Source organism: Globicephala melas, chromosome 17 (genome assembly GCF_963455315.2).
Source record: "Globicephala melas chromosome 17, mGloMel1.2, whole genome shotgun sequence".
Classification (NCBI taxonomy): Eukaryota; Metazoa; Chordata; class Mammalia; order Artiodactyla; family Delphinidae; genus Globicephala; species Globicephala melas.
In genome coordinates, this window is record NC_083330.1 from 27122354 (window position 1) to 27147225 (window position 24872).

A 24872-nucleotide genomic window follows, 5' to 3' on the forward strand; every position below is an offset into this window, starting at 1 on the left:
GTTTGTTCACAATCTGTATATCTTCTTTGGAGAAATGTCTATTTAGGTCTTCCGCTGATTTTTGGATTGGCTTGTTTGTTTTTTTGATATTGAGCTGCTTGTAAATTTTGGAGATTAATCCTTTGTTAGTTGCTTCATTTGCAAATATTTTCTCCCATTCTGAGTGTTGTCTTTTGATCTTGTTTATGGTTTCCTTTGCTGTGTAAAAGCTTTTAAGTTTCATTAGGTCCCATTTGTTTATTTTTGTTTTTATTTCCATTTCTCTAGGAGGTGGATCAAAAAGAATCTTGCTGTGATTTATGCCATAGAGTGTTCTGCCTATGTTTTTCTCTAAAAGTTTTATAGTGTCTGGCCTTACATTTAGGTCATTCATCCATTTTGAGTTTATTTTTGTGCATTGTGTTAGGGCGTGTTCTAATTTCATTCTTTTACATGTAGCTGTCCAGTTTTCCCAGCAGCACTTATTGAAGATGCTGTCTTTTCTCCCCTGTATATTCTTGTCTCCTTTATCAGAGATAAAGTGACCACATGTGCATGGGTTTATCTCTGGGCTTTCTATCCTGTTCCATTGATCTATATTTCTGTTTTTGTGCCAGTACCGTACTGTCTTGATTACTGTAGCTTTGTAGTATAGTCTGAAGTCAGGGAGCCTGATTCCTCCAGCTCCGTTTTCCTTTCTCAAGACTGCTTTGGCTATTTGGGGTCTTTTGTATTTCCATACAAAACTTTCCAAAAGTTTTGTTCTAGTTATGTGAAAAATACTAGTGGTAGTTTGATAGGGATTCCATTGAATCAGTAGATTGCTTTGGGTAGTAGAGTCATTTTCACAATGTTGATTCTTCCAATTCAAGAACATGGTATATCTCTCCCTCTATTTGTATCATCTTTCATTTCTTTCATCAGTGTCTTATAATTTTCTGCATATAGGTCTTTTGTCTCCTTAGGTAGGTTTATTCCTAGATATGTTATTCTTTTTGTTGCAGTGGTAAATGGGAGTGTATTCTTGATTTTACTTTCAGGTTTTTAATCATTAGTGTAGAGGAATGCCAGAGATTTCTGTGCATTAATTTTGTATCCTGCAACTTTACCAAATTCATTGATTAGCTCTAGTAGTTTTCTGGTAGCATCTTTAGTATTCTCTATGGATAGTGTCATGTCATCTTCAGTGGCAGCTTAACTTCTTCTTTTCTGATTTGGATTTGTTTTACTTCTTTTTCTTCTCTGATTCCTGTGGCTACAACTTTCAAAATTAGGTTGAATAGTGGTGGTGACAGTGGGCACGCTTGTCTTTTTCCTGATCTTAGGGGAAATGGTTTCAGTTTTTTACCATTGAGGACAATGTTGGCTGTGGGTTTGTCATATATGGCCTTTACTATGTTGAGGAAAGTTCCCTCTATGCCTACTTTTTGGAGGGTTTTTATCATAAATGGTATTGAATTTTGTCAAAATCTTTATCTGCATCTATTGAGATGATCATATGTTTTTTCTCCTTCAATTTGTTAATATGGTGTATCACATTGGTTGATTTGCTTATATTGAAGAATCCTTCAATTCCTGGGATAAATCCCACTTGATCATGGTGTATGATCCTTTTAATGGGCTGTTGGATTCTGTTTGCTAGTACTTTGTTGAGGATTTTGGCATCTATGTTCATCAGTGATATTGGCCTGTAGTTTTCTTTCTTTGTGACATCTTTGTCTGGTTTTGGTATCAGGGTGATGATGGTTTCATAGAATAAGTTTGAGAGTGTTCCTCCCTCTGCTATATTGTGGAAAAGTTTGAGAAGGATAGGCGTTAGCTCTTCTCTAAGTGTTTGATAGAATTTGTCTGTGAAGCCATCTGGTCCTGGGTTTCTGTTTGTTGGAAGATTTTTAATCACAGTTTCAACTTCATTGCTTGTGATTGGTCTGTTCACATTTTCTATTTCTTCCTGGTTCATTCTCAGAATGTTGTGCATTTCTAAGAATTGGTCCATTTCTTCCAGGTTGTCCATTTTTTTGGCATATTGTTGCTTGTAGTAATCTCTCATGATCTTTTGTATTTCTGCAGTGCCAGTTGTTACTTCTCCTTTTTCATTTCTAATTCTATTGATTTGAGTCTTCTCATTTTTTTTCTTGATGAGTCTGGCTAATGGTTTATCTACTTTGTTTATCTTCTCAAAGAACCAGCTTTTAGTTTTATTGATCTTTGCTATTGTTTCCTTCATTTCTTTTTCATTTATTTCTGATCTGATCATTATGATTTCCTTCCTTCTGCTAACTTTGGGGTTTTTTTGTTCTTCTTTTTCTAATTGCTTTAGGTGAAAGTTTCAGTTGTTTATTTGAGATGTTTCTTGTTTCTTAAGGTAGGATTGTATTGCTATACACTTCGCTCGTAGAACTGCTTTTTCTGCATCCCATAGGTTTTGCGTCCTTTTGTTTTCATTGTCATTTGTTTCTAGGTATTTTTTGATTTCATCATTGATTTCTTCAGTGATCTCTTAGTTATTAAGCAGTGTATTGTTTAGCCTCCATGTGTTTGTATATTTTACAGATTTTTTCCTGTTATTGATATCTAGTCTCATAGCATTGCGGTTGGAAAAGATACTTCATATGATTTCAATTTTCGTAAACTTAACTAGGCTTTGTTTGTGACACAAGATATGATCTATCCTGGAGAATGTGCTATGAGCACTTGAGAAGAATGTGTATTCTCTTGTTTTTGGATAGAATGTACTGTAAATATCATTTAAGTCCATCTTGTTTAATGTATCATTTAAAACTTGTGTTTCCTTATTTATTTTCATTTTGGATGACCTGTCCATCGGCTGAAAGTGGGGTGTTAAAGTCCCCTAGTATGATTGTGTTACTGTTGATTTCTCCTTTTATGGCTGTTAGTATTTCCCTTATGTATTGAGGTGCTCCTATGTTGCATGCATAAATATTTACAATTGTTATATCTTCTTCCTGGATTGATCCCTTGATCATTATGTAGTGTCCTTCTTTGTCTCTTGTAATAGTCTTTGTTTTAAAGTGTATTTTGTCTGATATGAGAATTGCTACTCCAGTTTTCTTTTGATTTCCATTTGCATGGAATAACTTTTTCCATCCCCTCACTTTCAGTCTGTATGTGTCCCTAGGTCTGAAGTGGGTCTCTTGTAGACAGCATATATATGGGACTTGTTTTTGTATCCATTCAGCCATTCTATGTATTTTGGTTGGAGCATTTAATACATTTACATTTAAGGTAATTATCAATATGTATGTTAGTGTTTCAGGTTTCTTATTGTAGGTCTTTCCCTTCTCTTGTGTTTCCTGCCTAGAGAAGTTCCTTTAACATTTGTTGTAAAGCTGGTTTGGTGGTGCTGAATTCTCTTAGCTTTTGCTTGTCTGTAAAGGTTTTAATTTCTCCATCAAATCTGAATGAGATCCTTGCTGGGTAGAGTAATCTTGGTTGTAAGTTTTTCTCCTTCATCACTTTAAATATGTCCTGCCACTCCCTTCTGGCTTGCAGAGTTTCTGCTGAAAGATCAGCTGTTAACCTTATGGGGATTCCCTTGCGTGTTATTTGTTGCTTTCCCCTTGCTGCTTTTAATATTTTTTCTTTCTATTTACTTTTTGATAGTTTGATTAATATGTGTCTTGGCGTGTTTCTGCTTGGATTTATCCTGTATGGACTCTCTGTGCTTTCTGAACTTGATTAACTATTTCCTATCCCATATTAGGGAAGTTTTCAACTACACACCCTTCAAATATTTTCTCAGTCCCTTTCTTTTTCTCTTCTTCTTCTGGGACCCCTAGAATTCGAATGTTGGTGCATTTAATGTTGTCCCAGAGGTCTCTGAGACTGTCCTCAGTTCTTTTCATTCTTTTTTTTCTTTATTCTGCTCTGCAGTAGTTATTTCCACTATTTTATCTTCCAGGTCACTTATCCGTTTTTCTACCTCAGTTATTCTGCTATTGATCCCTTCTAGAGAATTTTTAAATTCATTTTTTGTGTTGTTCGTCACTGTTTGTTTGCTCTTTAGTTCTTCTAGGTCCTTGTTAAACGTTTCCTGTATTTTCTCTATTCTATTTCCAAGATTTTGGATCATCTTTACTATCATTATTCTGAATTCCTTTTCAGGTAGACTGCCTATTTCCTCTTCATTTGTTAGTCCTGCTGAATGTTTGCCTTGCTCCTTCATCTGCTGTGTGTTTTCCTATCTTCTCAATTTGCTTAACTTACTGTGTTTGGGGTCTCTTTTTTGCATGCTGCAGGTTCATAGTTCCTGTTGTTTTTGCTGTCTGTCCCCAGTGGCTAAGTTTGGTTCAGTGGGTTGTGTAGGCTTCCTGGTGGAGGGGACTAGTGCCTGTGTTCTGGTGGATGAGGCTGGATCTTGTCTTTCTGGTGGGCAGGTCCATGTCTGGTGGTGTGTTTGGGGGTTTCTGTGGCTTTATTATGATTTTAGGTGGCCTCTCTGCTAATGGGTGGGGTTGTGTTCCTGTATTGCTAGTTGTTTGGCATAGGGAATCCAGCACTGTAGCTTGCTGGTCATTGAGTGAAGCTGGGTCTTGGTGTTGAGATGGAGATCTCTGGGAGATTTTCGCTATTTGATATTACGTGGAGCTCGTAGGTCTCTTGTGGACCAGTGTCCTGAAGTTGGCTCTCCCACCTCAGAGGAACAGCCCTGATCCCTGGCTGGAGCACCAAGAGCCTTTCATCCACACGGCTCAGAATAAAAGGGAGAAAAAATAGAAAGAAAGAAAGAAGATAAAATAAAATAAAGTAAAATAAAATGAAGTTATTAAAATAAAAAATAAAAGAAGTATTAAGAAGAAAATTTTTTAAAGTAAAAAAGAAACGGACACACAGAACCCTAGGACAAATGGTAAAAGCAAAGCTATACAGACAAAATCACACACAGAAGCATATGCATACACACTCACAAAAAGAGAAAAAGGGAAAAAAGTATATATATCTTTGCTCCCAAAGTCCACCTCCTCAATTTGGGATGATTCATTGTCTATTCATGAATTCCACAGATGCAGGGTACATCAAGTTGATTGTGGAGATTTAATCCTCTGTTCCTGAGGCTGCTGGGAGAGATTTTCCTTTCTTTTCTTTGTTTGCACATTTCTCGGGGTACAGCTTTGGATTTGGACCCGCCTCTGCATATAGGTCACCTGAGGGCGTCTATTCTTCGCTCAGACAGGATGGGGTTAAAGGAGCCGCTGATTCAGCGGCTCTGGCTCAACTCAGGCTGTGGGGTAGGGAGGGGCAAGGAGTGCGGGGAGAGCCTGTGAGGCAGAGGCCGGCGTGATGTTGCACGCTGTGCATTTTCCCGGGGAAGTTGTCCCTGGATCACGGAATCCTGGCAGTGGTGGGCTACACAGACTCCCGGGAGGGGAGGTGTGGATCGTGACCTGTGCTTGCACACAGGCTTCTTGGTGGCGGCAGCAGCACCCTTTGCGTCTCATGCCCGTCTCTGGGGTCCGCGCTGATAGCCGCAGCTCACGCTCGTCTCTGGAGCTCCTTTAAGCGGTGCGCTTAATCCCCTCTCCTCGTGCACGGGAAACAAAGAGGCAAGAAAATGTCTCTTGCCTCTTCGGCAGCTCCAGACTTTTTCCTGGACTCCCTCCCAGGTAGCCGTCGTCGCGCACTAGCCCCCTTCAGGCTGTGTTCATGCCGCCAACACCAGTCCTCTCCCTGCTATCCGACTGAAGCCCGAGCCTCAGCTCCCAGCTCCCCCTCCGCCCCGGCGGGTGAGCAGACAAGCCTCTCGGGCTGGTGAGTGCTGGTCAGCACAGATCTTCTGTGCGCTTTGCCCACCGCTTTGCCCACCGCACTCCTGTTGCTGTGTTCTCTGCGGCTCCAGATCTTCCCCCCTCTGCCACCCGCAGTCTCTGCCTGAGAAGGGGCTTTCTAGTGTGTGGAAACCTTTCCTCCTTCACGGCTCCCTCCCACTGGTGCAGGTCCCGCCCCTATTCTTTTGTCTCTGTTTTTTTCTTTTTTCTTTTGCCCTACCCAGGTACGTGGGGAGTTTCTTGCCTTTTGGGAGGTCTGAGGTCTTCTACTAGCATTCAGTAGGTGTTCTGTAGGAGTTGTTCCACATGTAGATGTATTTCTGATGTATTTGTGGGGAGGAAGGTGATCTCCATGTCTTAACGCTCCCAGCATCTTGAAGCTCCTCCTGTCTGCAGTAGAGTTTTGATTACCCCTTGCAGAAAGGGCAGGAGCAAACTCAAACTGCTTGGGTCTCTGCTGCATTTTAAGTCTTTACACTCCTTTTTTTTTTTTTTTTCCTTTCCCTTTGTGCTTATTCTTTCACTTGCTCGTAGGATGCCTCACTTGGAAGCCTTGTACCCAGTGCTTCAGATGGAGCTCCTAGTGAGAAAAAATCAATTTTTCATTTTAGATATTACAGTTTTCATCCTTAGATGTTCCACTTCATTCTTTCTTGTATTCTTTAATTTCTCTCCTGATTATGGGTCATAGTTTTTGATCTTGGGATCTCTAGGAGGTTTTAACTGGATTCTAAAGATTTTGTATTTTATGTTGTTGACTGTCTGAGTTCTAGTTTTCATAAAGAAGTATTACGCTTTGCTCTCATAGACATTTAAGTTGTTTTTTGGTTTAGTTTGATCATCCTGAGAGTTGTTTTTAAGTTTTGTTGGGGTGGTCCTTGAGTACTTTTTACTCTGAGGATTATTTATGCCCATTACTAAGGCCTGGTCCTTCTGATATCTAAATTTAATGATTGAGGGATTCAATTTGGACTTTCTACTGTCACTTGTAGGAATTGAATGATACATAGCCTTTTGTGGGTCTGGGAAGCATTCAGCTCACAGCTTTCCAATAACTTTTTAACCAGCCTCATAGAAGTTCATCTACTGCATGCATACCCTAGGAATCAGCATAGATTCAAGGGACCCCTAAGGTGATTTCTGGAATTACTTCTCTGTATAGCTCTCTTCTCTCTAGAAATCTGCCTCACAAATTCCTGCCTCTTTAGACGCCTTAAACTCTGATCTATCACATAAATTCAGTAAGGTCACTGTCTCTGCTTTCAGTGATACACACACACATGCACACGTGCACACACACACACACACACACACCAACTCTATGACATGAAATATGCTTCCCAGACAGAAAGCTGGGGCAAGCCTAGACCTTACTTTGTTATTTATTTACTTATTTTTGCTCAGCTGTCATAGATCTGCACTGCCTATGGCTTAATGTCAGAAAAAAAATTTGTTCCATGTATATTAGCCTGATTTTCTAGTTGTTTGAGTCAGAGAGGTAATTTAACCCTTGTTATTCCATCATGATGGAAAGTGGAAGTCTTTCTTCAACTGACGAAGAGTCATGTAACAGAGAAGCACAAACTAAATATTACATTATGAGTTAAGGCTTAATTTTTCAGAGAATATTGATAGTGTACAACACAGTGACAAAACTCTTTCATTAATAAAACCTGGTAGAAACTGGCAAGTCAGTCTTTATGTGAGCAGTTAGATACACAGAGACTTTAAGGTGATCAAAAGTCATTAAGTGGAATTACACAAAAGGCAGTTTGGACTTACAGTTATGAGAGTCATCTACATATAGTAAAAGGTTGGAGTCAGAGAAAGCATGTTGACACTTACAGTAAGAATTCAGAGTGCAGCTGTGCCCTCATTTTAAATTTGACTCAGGGTCACTGTCAAAGAAAGACCACTGGGCTCTGTAAACCATGTTTATGACCTCTTCTAACAATTCTTGTGTTTCCATTTTAACCAATTTATTCCTGTCCAGGAATAAATTTTCTTTCCTGTCCAGGAAAGAAAATGTCAACCATAAGAATCATTAATTCTTAAAAGTAGCTTTATGATATTTCTAAAAATATCTATCACATAAGAGCAAAAAGAAAATAATATTATTTCTATGGATTGCATTACTGATGTTGGACTAGAGTTGTAAGAAAGGTAGCCCTTAATACATTCTGGAGCCAAAAAATGGATATTTAGTTTATTTTTCCTCTTCAGTGTGGTTAAAATACACTAGATTATATGAGGAAGCTAAATGTTTAAAATACATATGTACACCTTAATTTTTCTTATTTGAATTGATTCTCAGAGCATTAGCTTAAGGTATGCAATAGCTCAAATTGCAAAATTAACAAAAAAGAATCAACTTTCGTTTCCTTCAACCCTAACCTTGAATAATTCTTAAAGGAAGCCCTTAAATGTAGCTAAGCCAAAACAAAAAAGGCAGCAATATAATCCCTGTTTTTAATCATGCCATACTCAATTTTTATGTGAATAGCTGTTTATGAAGTCAGCCCTCATTATAAAGAGATATGTATAATGTTGTGTCCAATATTTAGTAAAATTTTAATAATCCAAGAAGTAATCATTAACAGCCTAATTTGAAACATTTTTGTGTTATGTGGTTGCTCTTGATTTTAGAAGTAGCTGCTTTAAATGAATAGTGAGTAAATTTTCAAGTATATCTAATTTACATGCCTTTAAAATTTCCACCCCTTTAGTGCTCAATTTAGAAATGTCATTTTAAATTGTTTTTAAAAAAATATACACTTATTATTTATATAGCTATAAGATTTTAAGATATTATTTGTATAAAAATATGTCACTGATAAAATGTATCAATTAGCTAGTGTTCAACAATTATCATCAATATTAGAGATTGTATCCTTGTTGAAATTTTAGTTTCACCATACTAGTTTCTTTAAATTGGTAGGCACTTTAGAAGATGATGTCTGGCAAAAAAAAAAAAGAAAAAAGAAAAAAGAAAAAAAAATAGTGCTTAATAAATATTGTTGAATGAATGAATGCATTTTTAAAGGCTTAAAAAATAAATCTGTAAGTGCTGGAGTACTTGGAAATAAAAGTTTCATTGAGTTTAATTAAGCACAATTAAATACTCTGCCAAACTCACAAAACAGTTTTTAGAAATACTAGCAGTCCTTAGGCAACATAGGAGCCATTAGGTAAATGAAATAAAAATGAGGTTGAGAATGGAAATTTCAGTACAGATGCCCAGTCTACTAATTTGCTGATCATTGATGAAAACTAGCTACACATGCTGTTGTTTTTTTTGTTTTTGTTTTTGTTTTTAAACTGATATTTGGTATTGGTTACAGAGAATGTACAGAATTAATTCTGGTTAAATCCTTTATTTTCAAAATATGTTTTTCTTATGTTAAATTTTCCAATAAAATTTTTAATTCCTTTTTTTCTCTTCCACAGCATTTAATGAAATGAATTGTTAGTTTCTGATAGAAGTGTTTTGATAATGAAATAGCTAACATATCTACGTATTATAGAAAATGTAGAAATTAAAATGCATGTTCTCCACCATAAATGGAAGTTACAGTACTATATTCCACCATCAGACCTTAGCCATTCTGGATTTTCTTTTTCACTGATAGATTAAGGTGGCTTATTTCTCATACTTGCTTCTGAAATATTGATAGACTTAAAAATAAAAACTACAAAAACTATCACTGTGCAGCCCTGAATTTTAGATAAATTAATCAGGAATTTATTTATAACTGTATGCTAAATAATTATAATTATTTTTCTACTTCATTTTGCAATGCAATATTCACCTTTTATTAATATATTATTAAATTTTCTTCTCAAGAAAATCAGTAGTACTTGGGGATTTGAGTTTACCTGATACACTATTGAAAAATTGTTAAAAGCCAGTGGTATCCATTCAATCTAATTATTTTCCTTTTGATTTTTTTGTTGTTGTTGTTTGTTTAAGGACTAAAACAAGGTGAGCCAACCATGACTGGCAAAACACAGACCAGCAATGTCACCAATAAGAATGACCCCAAGTCCATCAACTCGCGTGTTTTCATTGGCAATCTAAATACAGCCATTGTCAAGAAAGTTGACATTGAAGCCATTTTCTCAAAGTATGGAAAAATAGTTGGCTGCTCAGTTCACAAAGGTTATGCATTTGTACAGTACATGAGTGAGCGGCACGCAAGAGCTGCAGTGGCTGGAGAAAATGCCAGGATCATCGCAGGCCAACCACTTGGTAAGTCCCTCTCCGGTATGGGTTTCACATTAGTGTTCTAGTTTCTGAGCATATCTGGACAAGCACTACTATTATATTTATCTCTTAACCAATTATAGTACTTATATATTTATAATTTATATTTTTTTCTTGTTCTCATATTGGTTTACTTATAAGTGCCTTATTTTCTCTACAAATTTATAAGCTTGAGATCGTCTGCTTTGTAATACTTGTTACCTCCACCAGTCTTAACAGGTCCAGGCAGATAAAAGATACGCATCATGTTTAACTTTATTTGACTTGCAATGATGTCTTATCTTCTAGGAAACACTTTGTGGAGCAAAAAATAAAATAAAATAACTACTTTTTATACTTATAACACTTGCTCTGAGGGGCTAATGTATTTTCCTCATTTACTGTTTTTTTTGTGGGGGGAGAAGGGATAGAAAATAGCAAAAGGAAGTAAATCTTAATTACTGGAAAAGGAATATAAACTATTCTTTCTTATCGAGGCAGGAATCTTGTATGTCATGCCTGTTCAGTCATGTGCAATAATCACATTTATGTCTGATGTCCAGGGAATAATATAGTTTTTTTTTCAAAGAAATAAGAATATAGTCTGAAGTAAAAGGAAAATTCTTAGGAGAAAATACTGTGTAGTAAGTATGCAGATAAAAATATGAATTAGACACTTTTTTCTACATAAGGAAAAAGTATAATTAACACATCAGTGATTCCCTAATTTATATCTCTTGTGAGGTTCAGATTCTTATATTAAACTGATTATACCAGGTCTTCTTTTGGATATCCACATCGCAACTTCCTTCACCTGCATATTTCTCCATCACAATAAATGGAACCTTCATTTATCCAGTTTTTCAAACAAAATCCTAGGTATCAACCTTGATTCTTCTCTTCCCCCCACACTCCAAATGTAATCCATCATCATGTTTCTTACCATCAATATATCCCAAACCCAATCAACTTTTAAATCTATACCAATAGCCGTCTTATACAGGCCACTATTATCTCAGGTGGACTACTGAAATAACCCCCTAACTGGTCTGCCTCTTCCCAGTCCTGCCAGTGTCCCTTTAAAAACATAAATGAGATTTTGCCATTAATTTGCTCTTAAGTCTGTAATGCCTTTCATTGCACCCAGAATAAGGTTTATATTCTATACCATGGCGATGATGCACCACATTACCACATCTTCAACTCCATCTCCTTCTCTCTGCCTTCTTGTACCACTTCAGTGTTGCTGGCCGTCTTGATATGCTACAAACATTCCAAGATTGTTCCTACCTCAGAGGCTTTGGACTTGGTATTCCCTCTGCTCAGAAGACAGGTCCTTGCTAATCATTCTTTCCCTGCTTTACTGTATACTGTGCTCAAATTTTACTTTCCCAGAGAGGCTTTTCTGACCAACTTATCTAAAATAAAATAGTCTTCTACCCTCTTGCCTGCACTGTCTATTCTGTTATTGTACTTTGTATTTTTTTCATAGCCCTCATCAGTATCTGGAATTATATATTTTTATAAAAAAATTTTTGGCCACACCGCGTGGCTTGCAAGATCTCAGTTCCCCAACCAGGGATTGAACCTGGGCCATAGTGAGGAAAGGCCAGAATCCTAACTGCTAGGCCACCAGAGAACTCCCTGGAATTACATATTTTAATTTATGATGTTACTTCTATCATGCCCACAGACATAATAAAGATGAAGGAGCATATAAAAGAAACAAGCTATAAAAGCATAAACAAATCAAGTTAGAAGAATGTTAAGAATGTTGTATTATCAAGTTATACAATGTAATTACAAAAAATTGGGGGGAAGGTGTGGAATTCAATAAAGTGAGAGTGAAGCCTGAGGTAATAGTCTTGAGGAAAAAAAGATGTTTTACATAAGTGCTTGCAATAAAACCACAAATAATCATTACTGTATACGAATATAGTTTTATTTATATTTCTCCAATTCACTTTTCTATATTTTAAAGAAAAGTAATGCCATCCAAAAGACATTGGTAAGTTTTACATATGTTTTTTTTTTTTTCAATGTCCCAATTCTACTTGTTTACCTTGATATTGGAATTTTCTGACCAATTTTGCTTTAACTTCTAAGTTGAAATCTCTACTTAGGGCCACATCTGAGCCAAAATCAGAGAAATACCCATTTATTGCCTCTACCCTGATTGTTATGAGATTAGTACATACTAGTAGAGATGCATTTAGCTATTAATTTTTAAAAATTAATGACCAATGTAAAGTCCAGTTCACGTGTTAATGAACTATAGATAATTTTCCAGAGTCCCTTTCCTATGTCAGGGAGGGGGAAATTTCCCCCTCTACTCCTCTTGAGTACTTGTGGGTGGGCTAGTAATAAAATTGACACAACACAGATTTAACAGGAGAAAAGGGAACAAATTGTAATTTGTGCACATGGAGGTCTCAGAAATGGGGCCTGAGAAGTAGCCAGAGCAGGCAGCTTTTATACTTTTGAGACAAAGAAACAATAATTTTTTTTTTAACATCTTTACTGGAGTAAAATGGCTTTACATTGTTGTGTTAGTTTCTGCTGTATAACAAAGTGAATCAGCTATATGTATACATATATCCCCATATCCCCTCCCTCTTGCCTCTCCCTCCCACCCTCCCTATTCCACCCCTCTAGGTGGACGCAAAGCACAGAACTTATCTCCCTGTGCTATGCGGCTGCTTCCCACTAGCTATTTTACATTTGGTAGTGTATATATGTCAGTGCCACTCTCTCACTTCATCCCAGCTTCCCCTTCCCCGTGTCCTCAAGTCCATTCTCTACGTCTGCGTGTTTATTCCTGTCCTGCCCCTAGGTCCTTCAGAACCATTTTTCTTTTTTTTTTTTTTTAGATTCCATATATATCTGTGAGCATACGTTATTTGTTTTTGTCTTTCTGACTTACTTCACTCTGTATGACAGACTATAGGGCCATCCACCTCACTACAAATAACTCAATTTCATTTCTTTTTTATGGCTGAGTAATATTCCACTGTATATATGTGCCACATCTTTTTATCCATTCAAAAGAAACAATAAATTTGAGAGGAATTGACAGGACAAAGAAACTTAGGTTTGGGGACTTAATTAGTAAGGAGTTTAAGCAAAGTGTGGGCTTGAGTAGCACGTTAGTAAAGAAGTAAGAAGGTTTGTTTAGACAGGTTTCTCTGCCCAAATTCCCTATCGCTGGCAATAAAGGTGTTCTTCTACCTCCTGTTGTAGGGAGGGCACCTTTCACATGAGAGAGATTTATTTCCTGACTTTAGAGAGACAGAGAGGAGGGTTAGTGTCCCTCTTGCATCAGCTCTTTCTTAAGTAACTTTAATTCAAAATAATCAATATGTCAATGAGGCATATTTTGGGGCAGCCTACACCTGTCACTGCTCACTTATTCACTGTCCTTTTGAGAAGAATGCAGTGAGGAAGGAGCAATACCCATACTAAAATTTAGTGCCTTAGTTAGAAAAACCCAAGGAAAAAAATGACGACACCAAATTACTATGCTTTGAGAGCCACAGAATTAAATTGTGCTTCTAATAAGATACATTTTTCATTCCCAGTCATTCTGGGATCCTCTCTCGGTTGTGTCCTCCAGTTAATCTCTGGAGCATCTATTTAATCAGCCATAATCACCCTTTCTGCCTGAATCCAAGTCAAAGACTTTATTCTCTTAGTTGAAATCTAGTCTCTCACTCCTTGTGTCTAAGTTGAATGCCTTTTCATACAAAGCAAGTGCTTTATAACTTAATAACCTTGCTTTTCAGGGCAAGTGTTTCAACATACTCACCTTTTCTTAAACCATATTGCTGGAGACTCAGGAACATCTTGTCTTCCAGATGTTCCTTATAGGAAGCTGGTTCCTGAAGAAAACGGTTTCCCGGGAGGTATATTAATTTCTGGCTTTAAGTATTTTGCTTTTGGTGATAGGGGAAACTTAGGTTTAGGTAAAATCACTGGCTTCTTGAAATTTTTGATACTCAAATAAACCTTTTATGATTCACAACTCCCACTAAACCCTACAAGCCCTTGACTTGAAGTGGATTGATTATGGATAAAATATAGACCACTGACATAAGAAATAGATATTAACGTCATGTACCACAACCTATTTAAGCATTGTTATTTCTCTTTAGAGTGGGAAGAAAATTAATATTAAGCCATGCATTGGGCTAGTACTTTACCTATATTATCTTATTTGACCTCAATGCATATTCAAGTAACTTCTTCTAAATAGAAACAATCTTCATATAACAATGTATTTAAAAATTTTATGTACAATTTAGAAATTAGAGTTAAACATCAATAGTACCAGAAAAAATTAAACATCCTAATGTGAGTTCTTATAGTACTATGGAATTATAGATTTATCCTTAAACTAAGAATCGGTTATGCATGTGATGAAACCTAGCATTTATTAAATGGAAAATATTAATAACCATTTTGTGTCTACAAGTAAGGGGAAACACTGAAATATTTTAAGTTGGGGAGTAATATGTTGACATTTTTTAATTGAAAGAATAATCCATTAGCAGATTGATGGATGGATTAATGTGATATAAAACTAGAAGCAAGGAAATGTGTTGGGAGCCTACTGGAAGAGTCAAGGTATCTAATTATGGAAATGAAGAAGGAAAATGAGGTAGGATCAATAGGACTTAATAACTAGTTGGCACACTGGGTGAGACAGAGGGAGAGAAGACTCAAGAATGATTCCCATATTTCTGGGTTGAGTTCTCTGTTGGATTGACTTGCAGAGCACTAGGATGATGGAGAATGATTTCCAAAGGGAAAAAGATTTTTGTGTAAGACAATGAGTTCAGGATTGAATAGAGGTATTAAGATTGATGTACATGCCTCAAGATATCCAGGTACCTGTATCTAGTAGAATCTTGAATATGCAGGTCCAAACTAAGAGGAGAGATTTGGACTAAGAGTAAAAAATTTGTGAGTTGGGCTTCCCTGGTGGCACAGTGATTGAGAGTCCACCTGCCGATGGAGGGGACACGGGTTTGTGCCCCAGTCCGGGAAAATCCCACATGCCGCGGAGTGGCTGGGCCCGTGAGCCATGGCCGCTGAGCCTGCGCGTCTGGAGCCTGTGCTCCGCAACGGGAGAGGCCACAACAGTGAGGGGCCCGCGTACCGCAAAAAAAAAAAAAAAATTGTGAGTCATCAACACAGATAGTGTTAAAACTATGGGGATGGATAAGCTCACTCTGGGAAAGTATATAGAGTGAGAAGAATATTGGCTGAAGACAGATCTGTGGAGAAATCTTTGGGTCCAAATAACTAGAAGAGACTTTCTGATAAGCCTTCTGGAAATCTAAATCTGAACTACTTTATGCACAGCTCTTTGATCTCCCAATTCTAAGTTGTAGTTACTATGTCCTTCCTAAACTTCCTAAACTTATTGGATGACTACTTTCTTAGTTATTGATTCTTGTATCAGTTCCTTTAACCTACTAATGATTTCCAAACTGCCAAGGCCATATATGCAAGTGTTCTTTTTGATTCTAATATTTAAAAAACTCATTTAGGAGAGCTTAGTCATAGGACCTTTAAAGCCTAAGTTTCTTTCCATATCATTGTCTTCTATACCCAAAGCCATCTGCCCAGCTGAGTAGCAGAGAAAACATAAAATGAGAAATTATTTTAAAAATTGCTGGATTCTACCTAAAAATTATAGTTCATAGAGAAACTAAGGGAGATCAGTAATGAGAGCTCAAAATATTGGAACTCTAATCTGATTTTTGAAAATAGGTCACAGTCTATTATGGTTTGATTAACTTTTCTTCCTTGGATATTTTATTTTTACTATATCGACAAAGATTCCTAAATTTTATACCACAACACATGAAAAGGCACCTTGAAATAGTTCCATGGTCTGTGCATTTTACTAACATGATAATGAACACAAGGAATATTTTATTGAATACGTGTTTTTTTTCCTGAGGTTATTTCCCTTAACGGCATATAGCATATAAACTAATAATTAAGGTGATATTTTTCCCTTGGGGTAAGACTCCTATATATTTATTACCCCAGAGCAATTAAACAAAAACAAAGAAAAGTACTTATTTCCCCAAACTGCAATGAATGTTCACAGTTCTTTTTTTTAATCTATGATCAAGGTATGTCCCAAACTTGATTGTGACTTTGACATATTTATTTTGGGTGCCCTGTCCCCTTTTCTGTACTACTCTTTAAAGTTTATGCCTTTTGTTTTTCATTGCACAGTTCACTCATTCAAACTTGTGTGGCATGTGACCTCATGCCAGCTGTGACCCCAGTCTGTGAAACGTGTTTCAAAATCATTCCCTCTTCGTTTCCCCAGTGATATCTCCTCTTCTTATTCCCATGTCAAGGTTGGCACTCTGAGGAAATTTACCTGATAAATACCCTTTGTCATGTGTTTTGAGATATGATAACTTAACACATTAAAGGATTTTAAATAAATAAACTGGGTGAAGACATGGATTTTTGGTATTGCTGCCTTCCGGGTACCCATCACAGCATACACTGTGGGTATTATGAAGAAAAGGAAACTTGGTCACAACTTAATTTTGCTGTATTATATGTTTTCAGCTCTTCAGCACATCTTTTTCACCACAGTAGAAGAGGGGATATCCCTTTTTTAACCCTGGCTTCCTGCCTTTGACATGTAATGAAGGATTGCTAAACTGTGGAAAAGAACAATTGATTGCATTTTCATCCACAGTACTTGGGGATTCTTAAAAAATCAAAATCTGTGAAATTATTCTGAATAATTTTTGTAAAAAACACATTTTCTATAATGTAAAGCTCACTATAAAAATGTATTTCAATTTGGTTATTTAAAATAATTTATATTTAAAAATTTAAAAGAGAATCCTCTCCTTAATAATTCATTGAAATTGGATTCTAAATTTTGTTAATATTAGAAATATTTATTATATTTTTAATCGAAATTTAGCCATTGCAACTGTTTTTTCTCAAACACATTATGTGAAAGGTGAAATAAACATCTTAAATGTTTAATACTGACAATTTTTATATGAGAGGTCACACATGAAGTGTTCTTTTGTACCAAAATACCATGCAGAGGTTGAAGACTAAGTCTCGATCAATGTCAATTTCTACTGATTGCACTTTGTTTGATTACACACAGGCTATAAATAGACATTTGTAAGGTCTTTATTTTTAGATACTTTCACTCTTAGGTTGGTTGCAAAAGCACAATTTATGAACTTAGGAAGTCAGTTATTAATAATAGGAAGAATCCAACACTAAAAAATCATTTATCTGTAGAAATCATTTTTTCTCTAAAGCCTGTATACAGGTTCTTTTTGTTGAGGACCAAAGTCTAGCTTAAAAAAAGAATACATAAAATAGAGAATTAATTTTATTACATTATAAAGGTCTTATAAATGCTTAAGGAATTCAAAGAAAGAACATGGATAGGGATTGCTAATTTTAAAGTAAATCTGGTGAATATTCTTAATTCTGATCATGAGGGAAGTAATGGAAAATTCATTGATAAGAAGGAATATATTGGAGAGCAATCCTGGGTGTCGACAAAGAAGAAGAAAACAAATGCTGGTAACGATCTATCAAGGGTGTCCTAGGAGTAATGGATTTCAAAATTGTTTTTATTCTCAGCTACCATTTTGCATCCAGAGTGATCTTTTCAAAATACAAATTTAACCGTATCACCCTTTGATAAAAACTATGTATGATTTTCCATTGTTCTCAAAAAAGAAACTGAAACACTTGCTGTGGCCTACAACTTTCTATGTGATTTGTTTTCTGCTCATTTGCAGACTTACAACATCATCTTCTGAGCCTTTCTTGGTGCTCCATCTGAATTGACTTATATCAGTTCTTTGAACAAGTCATCTTTTCCTCACCAGGACATTTGTGCAGGCTGTGTGAGTGTGTGGAATATGCTTGCCAAGCTTGCCACCATCTCACCTCACTTCCCCACTTCTTCACTCCCTTCAGTTGACTGTTCATCCTTCAGATCGCAGGTCAAATGTCATTACTTTAAGGAAACCTACTTTGATACCTCAAACCTACTGGTATCCCTTTCTAGCACATACCTTCTTTTCAATTATATTTTTATATTTACTGTTTTGTGATAGGTATCTTTTCCTTCTCCCCATACGCTAAGCTCCTGGAGAACAGTGACTATATATGTTTATATTAATCTTCTTAGCACCTTGAAGTGTGCTGACACTTCCATGGCAAATGCTCAGTAAGTATGTGCTGGGTGAATGGTTGGATGTATAGAGGAATGGATGGATTTCACTAAAGGGCCTTTTACCCCCATTTAAAAGTGTAACACAAGAAGATGAAGAGAGAAAGAAAAAAGGAGAAGGAGGAGGAAGAGAAGGAGAAAGAAGAAGAAGGGTTGGTTGCAAGTTCCCTGAAAAGCAAGTAATTGCAATGGGTTTGCTGTAAAGGGAAGGCAATGTGGTCTCCATGCAAGGGGATTCAGTCTCTCAAAAGTCAGACACCTGAGAAGTAGCTATGCAATAGGCCTGATTTCTCTAATGATTAGCAATGATGAGCATCCTTTCATGTGTTTGTTGGCAATCTGTATATATTCTTTGGAGAAATGTCTGTTTAGGTCTTCTGCCCATTTTTGGATTGGGTTGTTTCTTTTTTTGATATTGAGCTGCATGAGTTGCTTTTATATTTTGGAGATTAATCATTGTCAGTTGCTTCGTTTGCAAATATTTTCTCCCATTTTGAGGGGTGTCTTTTCGTCTTGTTTATGGTTTCCTTTGCTGTGCAAAAGCTTTTAAGTTTCATTAGGTCCCATTTGTTTGTTTTTATTTCCATTTCTGTAGGCAGTGGGTCAAAAAGGATCTTGCTCTGATTTATGTCATAGAGTGTTGTGCCTATGTTTTCCTCTAAGAGTTGGATAGTGTTTGGCCTTACATTTAGGTCTTTAATCCATTTTGAGTTTATTTTTGTGTATGGTGTTAGGGAGTGTTCTAATTTCATTCTTTTACATGTAGCTGTCTAGTTTTCCCACCACCACTTATTGAAGAGGCTGTCTTTTCTCCATTGTATATTCTTGCCTCCTTTATCAAAGATAAGATGGCCATATGTGTGTGTGGGTTTATCTCTGGGCTTTCTAGCCTGTTCCATTGATGTATATTTCTCTTTATGTGCCAGTACCATACTGTCTTGATGAGGTATCACCTCACACTGATCAGAATGGCCATCATCAAAAAATCTACAAACAAGAAATGCTGGAGAGGGTGTGGAGAAAAGGGAATCCTCTTGCACTGCTGGTGGGAATGTAAATTGATACAGCCACTATGGAGAACAGTATGGAGGTTCCTTAAAAAACTAAAAATAGAACTATCATATGACCCAGCAATCCCACTACTGGGCATATACACTGAGAAAACCATAATTCAAAAAGAGTCATATACCACAATGTTCATTTCAGCTCTATTTACAATAGCCAGGACATGGAAGAAACCTAAGTGTCCATCAACAGATGAATGGATAAAGAAGATGTGGCACATATATACAATGGATTATTACTCAGCCATAAAAAGAAACGAAATTGAGTTATTTGTAGTGAGGTGTTTGGACCTCGAGTCTGTCATACAGAGTGAAGCAAGTCAGAAAGAGAAAAACAAATACCGTATGCTAGCACATATCTGTGAAATCTAAAAAAAAAAAGATTGGTTCTGTTGAACCTAGGGGCAGGACAGGAATAAACATGCAGATGTAGAGAATGGACTTGAGGACACAGGGAGCAGGAAGGGTAGGCTGGGACGAAGTGAGAGAGTGGCATGGACATATATACACTACCAAATGTAAAATAGATAGCTAGTGGGAAACAGCCTCATAGCACAGGGAGATCAGCTCAGTGCTTTGTGACCACCTAGAGGGGTGGGATAGGAGGGTGGGAGGGAGAGGCAAGAGGGAGGGGATATTGGAATATATGTATACATATAGCTGATTCACTTTGTTATACAGCAGAAACTAACACAACATTGTAAAGCTATTATCCTCCAATAAAGATGTTTAAAAAAAAAGCCTGATTTAATTTTTCTAAATATAATCCTGTCTTTAGTAAGCATCAAATGTTAACATACACATATTTTATTCAAAGTTTATAGTAAATGATATATGGGTTTAAAGAAAGGTTTTATTCATTGAATACTTCCTTTACATTCCTTAAAATGGTACACTTTCATAGTTTTGTCTTATTAATGGCTAGATATTTGCACTGTACTTCATCATTGTCTAAGCTTTTCAAGCACAGATTATCTTTTTTGATGCCTATTCTGCTGGATAAGAACTGAAGCTCTGAGAAATAAACTTGCCTTATAGCACACAGATGCTTCTGCAGGATATCAAGCTCATGTAATCTCATTCTAATTATTTTCAATATTTATTCTCACCAGCAATTTTTTTCATATAAGTATATTAGTAACATGACTGTACATCTTATCATCCAAACCAGGATACTTCTGAGAGTGAGAAGGGATGCTATTAATGATTATTCTGTGATGTCAGGCTTAAACCAGGCAACTTGAATGCATGGTCTTTATTATCTATTGCATTTTTACTTAAAGTAGAATCGTCAACTTACTTGATCTTTCTCATAAGACAACTATTGTATAATATTTTAGTTAAAGTATACCAGCCTCAGTATCAGATAAACCTTGACATTTCAATAATTAACATAATAGAAATTTATTTCTTTCTCACATAAAATACAATCAGTGTCCTAGGGAGGAGGTGGGTGAGGATGGAAGCTCTGCCCCTCTTTCATCCAGGGACCAGGCTGTGGGATGTTCTGACATCTTTCAGTGAGTGGCTACTATAAGGGAGGTGAACATTTCCTTTCTTCTCTTCAAGGTTTTCTGGCTGATATAATTATTAAATTAATATAAGACAGATTAACAGGAGAAAAATTTAATTTGTACATACAGGACCTTATAGAAATATGAAACTAAAAAAAGTGACCAAAGCAGGCAGCTTTTATACCTTGTAGACAAGGAAACAATAAATTTGTAAAGAATTGACAAAACAAAGGGGTTTGCCCTTGGGGTAGTAAATTAGTAAAGAAGTAACAAAGTTTGTTTATACAGGTTTCTAGGCCTCAAATTCCCTATTTCTGGTGATAAGGATGTCTCTTTAATTCCTGGAACAGGAAGGGTACTCTTCCCATGGGAGTTTCTTTTTTTTTTTTTTTTTGCGGTACACGGGCCTCTCACTGTTGTGGCCTCTCCCGTTGCGGAGCACAGGCTCCGGACGCGCAGGCTCAGCAGCCATGGCTCACGGGCCCAGCCGCTCCGCGGCATGTGGGATCTTCGCGGACCGGGGCACAAACCCGTGTCCCCTGCATCGGCAGGTGGACTCTCAACCACTGCGCCACCAGGGAAGCCCTCCCATGGGAGATTTATTTCTTGCTTTCAGGGGGACAAAAGAGGGTTAGTGTGTCCTTCCTGTATTGGCTGTTTCTCAAGTATTAATAACTATAATTCGAAAGAATCAATATGCCAAAGTGACATATTTTGGGGTGGCCTCTCCTGAGCCCCTCACTATCATGGAACACGGAAAGAAGTCAAACCAGCAGACTGGTGAAAAAAGAGGGAGGATTGTGCTCTGGAAGTTTCTGCATTTCAAGCCTGGAAGTAGTCCTCATCTTAATGCTTACATTTCATTGACCACACCTAGATGCAAATAGGACTAGGCAGCCATTCCCACCCATAACCAGTGTATCTTTAGTGTGCAGATGATTCTTTGCCACAGTGGTAAAGTAACTTGAAGAAGTTATTCACTCAGAATTCATTTCCTAGCCTGTAAAATGGAAATAGTAGTGTTTAGTTCAGTGTACAATGCAGAACTCATATGTTTGTGAAGTGCTTAGAACATTGCTTTTATATGGTGCAAGCCCTGTAATAAAAATTTACACATGGTGATTTTAGCCCCTGAAATCATTCTAGTGCTATGAGAAATCCTCTGGTTTTTTTTCTTTTTTTTTTTTTCTTTTTTTCTGGCTGCACAATTCTGAGCAGATTTTGAATAGATGGTATAGGCAGTCCATAATAGTAGGGTTAGTGATTGCTGAGAATAAGAAATTATTTCAGGTGATTACAAGTGTGATGGGAGATAACTCTAGAAGAGGAGAGATTTCAAATTAGTGTTATAAGGATGGGCAGACATGGAAAGGTAATTCTAGGTGGATGAAGCATTATACCTGGAGTCCTAATTCAGGCAGAAGTGAATAAAGCCCTGTGGATGAAGAATGGTCTCATAGAGAAGAGTGGAGAGAGATAAGATTGACACCAGGCTGTGCAGGGTCTTACATGATTAATCTAAGTGAGTAGAAATACTTATGAGATTGTATTCAGTCTAATAAAGACTGGCTTCAAAGGAATATCTTATATTTGTTAACTATCATTTAAGTTGCTGTTATGCTTTAGTTATGTAATATATTATTTAATATGCACATTGATTTCCTAGTAATGTTGAAATATTCATTCACTTCTTCATTCATGTGTAAAAGAATTATTAATGTTCTATTACAGCCAGGACATCAATTAGGGTGAGGTCCACAGGAAATGAAAATTACTCTCAGATTTACAATTGTTACAAGCTATTTACTGAATATTTTATTTTTTATTCTTGGTTCTCATAATATAATTATCTGTCATTAAGTAACATGGTGCCTGTATTTTGCAATTTCTGGTGGACTGTATATAGCACTGCCTCTGTTTAGAGCAGTGTTTCCTAACCTTGGCAGTATTTAAATTTTGGGTGTTTGTTATGAGGGCTTGTTCTGTGCATTGTGGGATGTTTAGCAGCAACCCTGACTTCTACCCACTAGACACCAGTGGCACCCACTCCTAGTAGTGACACCTGAAGATGTGTCCAGATATTACCAAAAGTCCTCGGAGGGAGGACTAGTTAAAACCACCACTGGTTAAGAAGCACTACTTTAGAGTAATCATAACAAAACAAACTCCATTAATTTAGAAATCTTACAATAGTTTTAAACAAGATAAACTATATGAAAACAATGCCTTGCATTATTTTGACAGTAACTCATAATTTATAATATGGATAGATCTTTTCCCGTTGCCTGGTATATGCATTTCAGAGCAATTATTATAATGTGTTTATGGCCATAGCTTACCACTTGTATCACCAGTTGTTTTTTGTTTGTTTGTTTGTTTTTGTTTTTTTTTGCGGTACGCGGGCCTCTCACTGTTGTGGCTTCTCCCGTTGCGGAGCACAGGCTCCGGACGCACAGGCTCAGCGGCCATGGCTCACGGGCCTAGCCACTCCGTGGCACGTGGGATCTTCCTGGACCGGGGCACAAACCCGTGTCCCCTGCATCTGCAGGCGGATTCTCAACCACTGCGCCACCAGGGAAGCCCTCACCACTTGTTTTTTTTAATCCTTAAAAACACAAACACCAGAAACAAATTAAACATCTATACAGTTGACATGTTTATACGTTTACCTATTTAAACAGTTTTTAAAGTTCTCTTTCTCTACACATCTTTAATATAATTCCTTTAAGAGATGTGATTTTTTTTTCATTAAATCCTTCCATTCAAACATTTCAGATCACCACTAGAAATTATGAAGAACAAGCCTTATAAAAATGTTCCATGAAAAATACTGAGTTCTGAGAGTACTCAGATGCTTTAATGATGTTCAAATATATTTTATTCAACAGTACCAGTAAAAGCTTGTTAAAACAAAGAAATTAAGAATTGCAGCATCCCTAGTTGATGTTTTCTCTAGCAAATACATTAGTTCTCCCATTGTGTCTGTCCTACTCCATTTTGGTAAGAGTTATTCTCCTGCATATGCCTTCATGTACAAGTTAGATGCAATGTCTGAACATCCAGTAAGGACAGACTGACAGAGAGCCTGGGCTGAAATGATAAGCACAGTTGATCACTTCGGACATTGTAGTCTATTGCAGAACCCCTTGCAAAGTGCAGAACCCCTTAAGAAGTATACAACCCTTGTAGGGGCTTCTAAGTTATGAAAATCTTGTAGAAAACTTCCAAAGAATGCTGCCAGTAATAGAGAACATTTTTAGCAAGGCATCATTATATAAAACGATTACAATTTGTATTGATAAAAAAATAATAGCTTTTGCCTGCCTCAGTGTCTAAAGAACATATTATCATCATAATTTCTCAACTTGATAGTTTGACAAAGTTTTCAATTCCTAGGATATGACTCGTAAGCTAATCCTTCAGTTAATTTAAACATTAGCTGCAGTGAGAATATGAAAATTGAATTAGTAAATCTTTGACTTTTTTTTCCTTTTGAACTATTTGCCATTCCAGCATTTTTGTCCACTAAAGAAATGTCAAACACATCCCTATAGTTGAAACAACCAATTTTCCAACAAATTTTATATTATCCAGATATACAAAGTGGTTACCAGTTGCAAAATGTTATATTTAGATGGCCATTATATTTGTTTTCAAAAATCTATTCACAAGGCTGTGAAGGCTCTTGAATGGTATACATGAGTGAAGGCACAAAGAATTACTTATTGGATGGTATTCAGTATAAGTCATTTTTATTTCATCTTTTCTGTAGTTAAGAGAAATATGTTACCATTCTAAAATAGTAGATTTGGGCTTTCCTGGTGGCGCAGTGGTTGAGAGTCTGCCTGCCCAGGGGACACGGGTTTGTGCCCCCCGGTCCGGCAAGATCCCACATGCCGCGGAGCGGCTGCGCCCGTGAGCCATGGCCACTGAGCCTGCGCGTCCGGAGCCTGTGCTCTGCAACGGGAGAGGCCACAACGGGGAGAGGCCTGCGTACCGCAAAGTAAATAAATAAATAAATAGTAGATTTTAGCA

At 36.9% G+C, this 24872-nt stretch overlaps 1 protein-coding gene across 7 annotated transcripts in view; it reads left to right on the forward strand.

Moving 5' to 3' along the window:
* The window catches only part of RALYL (RALY RNA binding protein like), an 822798-nt gene that overhangs the window by 310230 nt on the left and 487696 nt on the right, over positions 1–24872 (forward strand). For 6 of the 7 annotated variants that reach the window (XM_030839201.2, XM_060287608.1, XM_060287610.1 and 3 more), the window contains one exon: positions 9736–10014. In XM_030839201.2, coding sequence (XP_030695061.1) covers positions 9759–10014 — 256 coding nt within the window. In that variant the 5' untranslated portion in view covers positions 9736–9758. Of the gene's footprint in view, positions 1–5290; positions 5604–9735; positions 10015–24872 lie in introns of those variants that run through there. The other variant, XM_060287607.1, reaches the window with a different exon arrangement.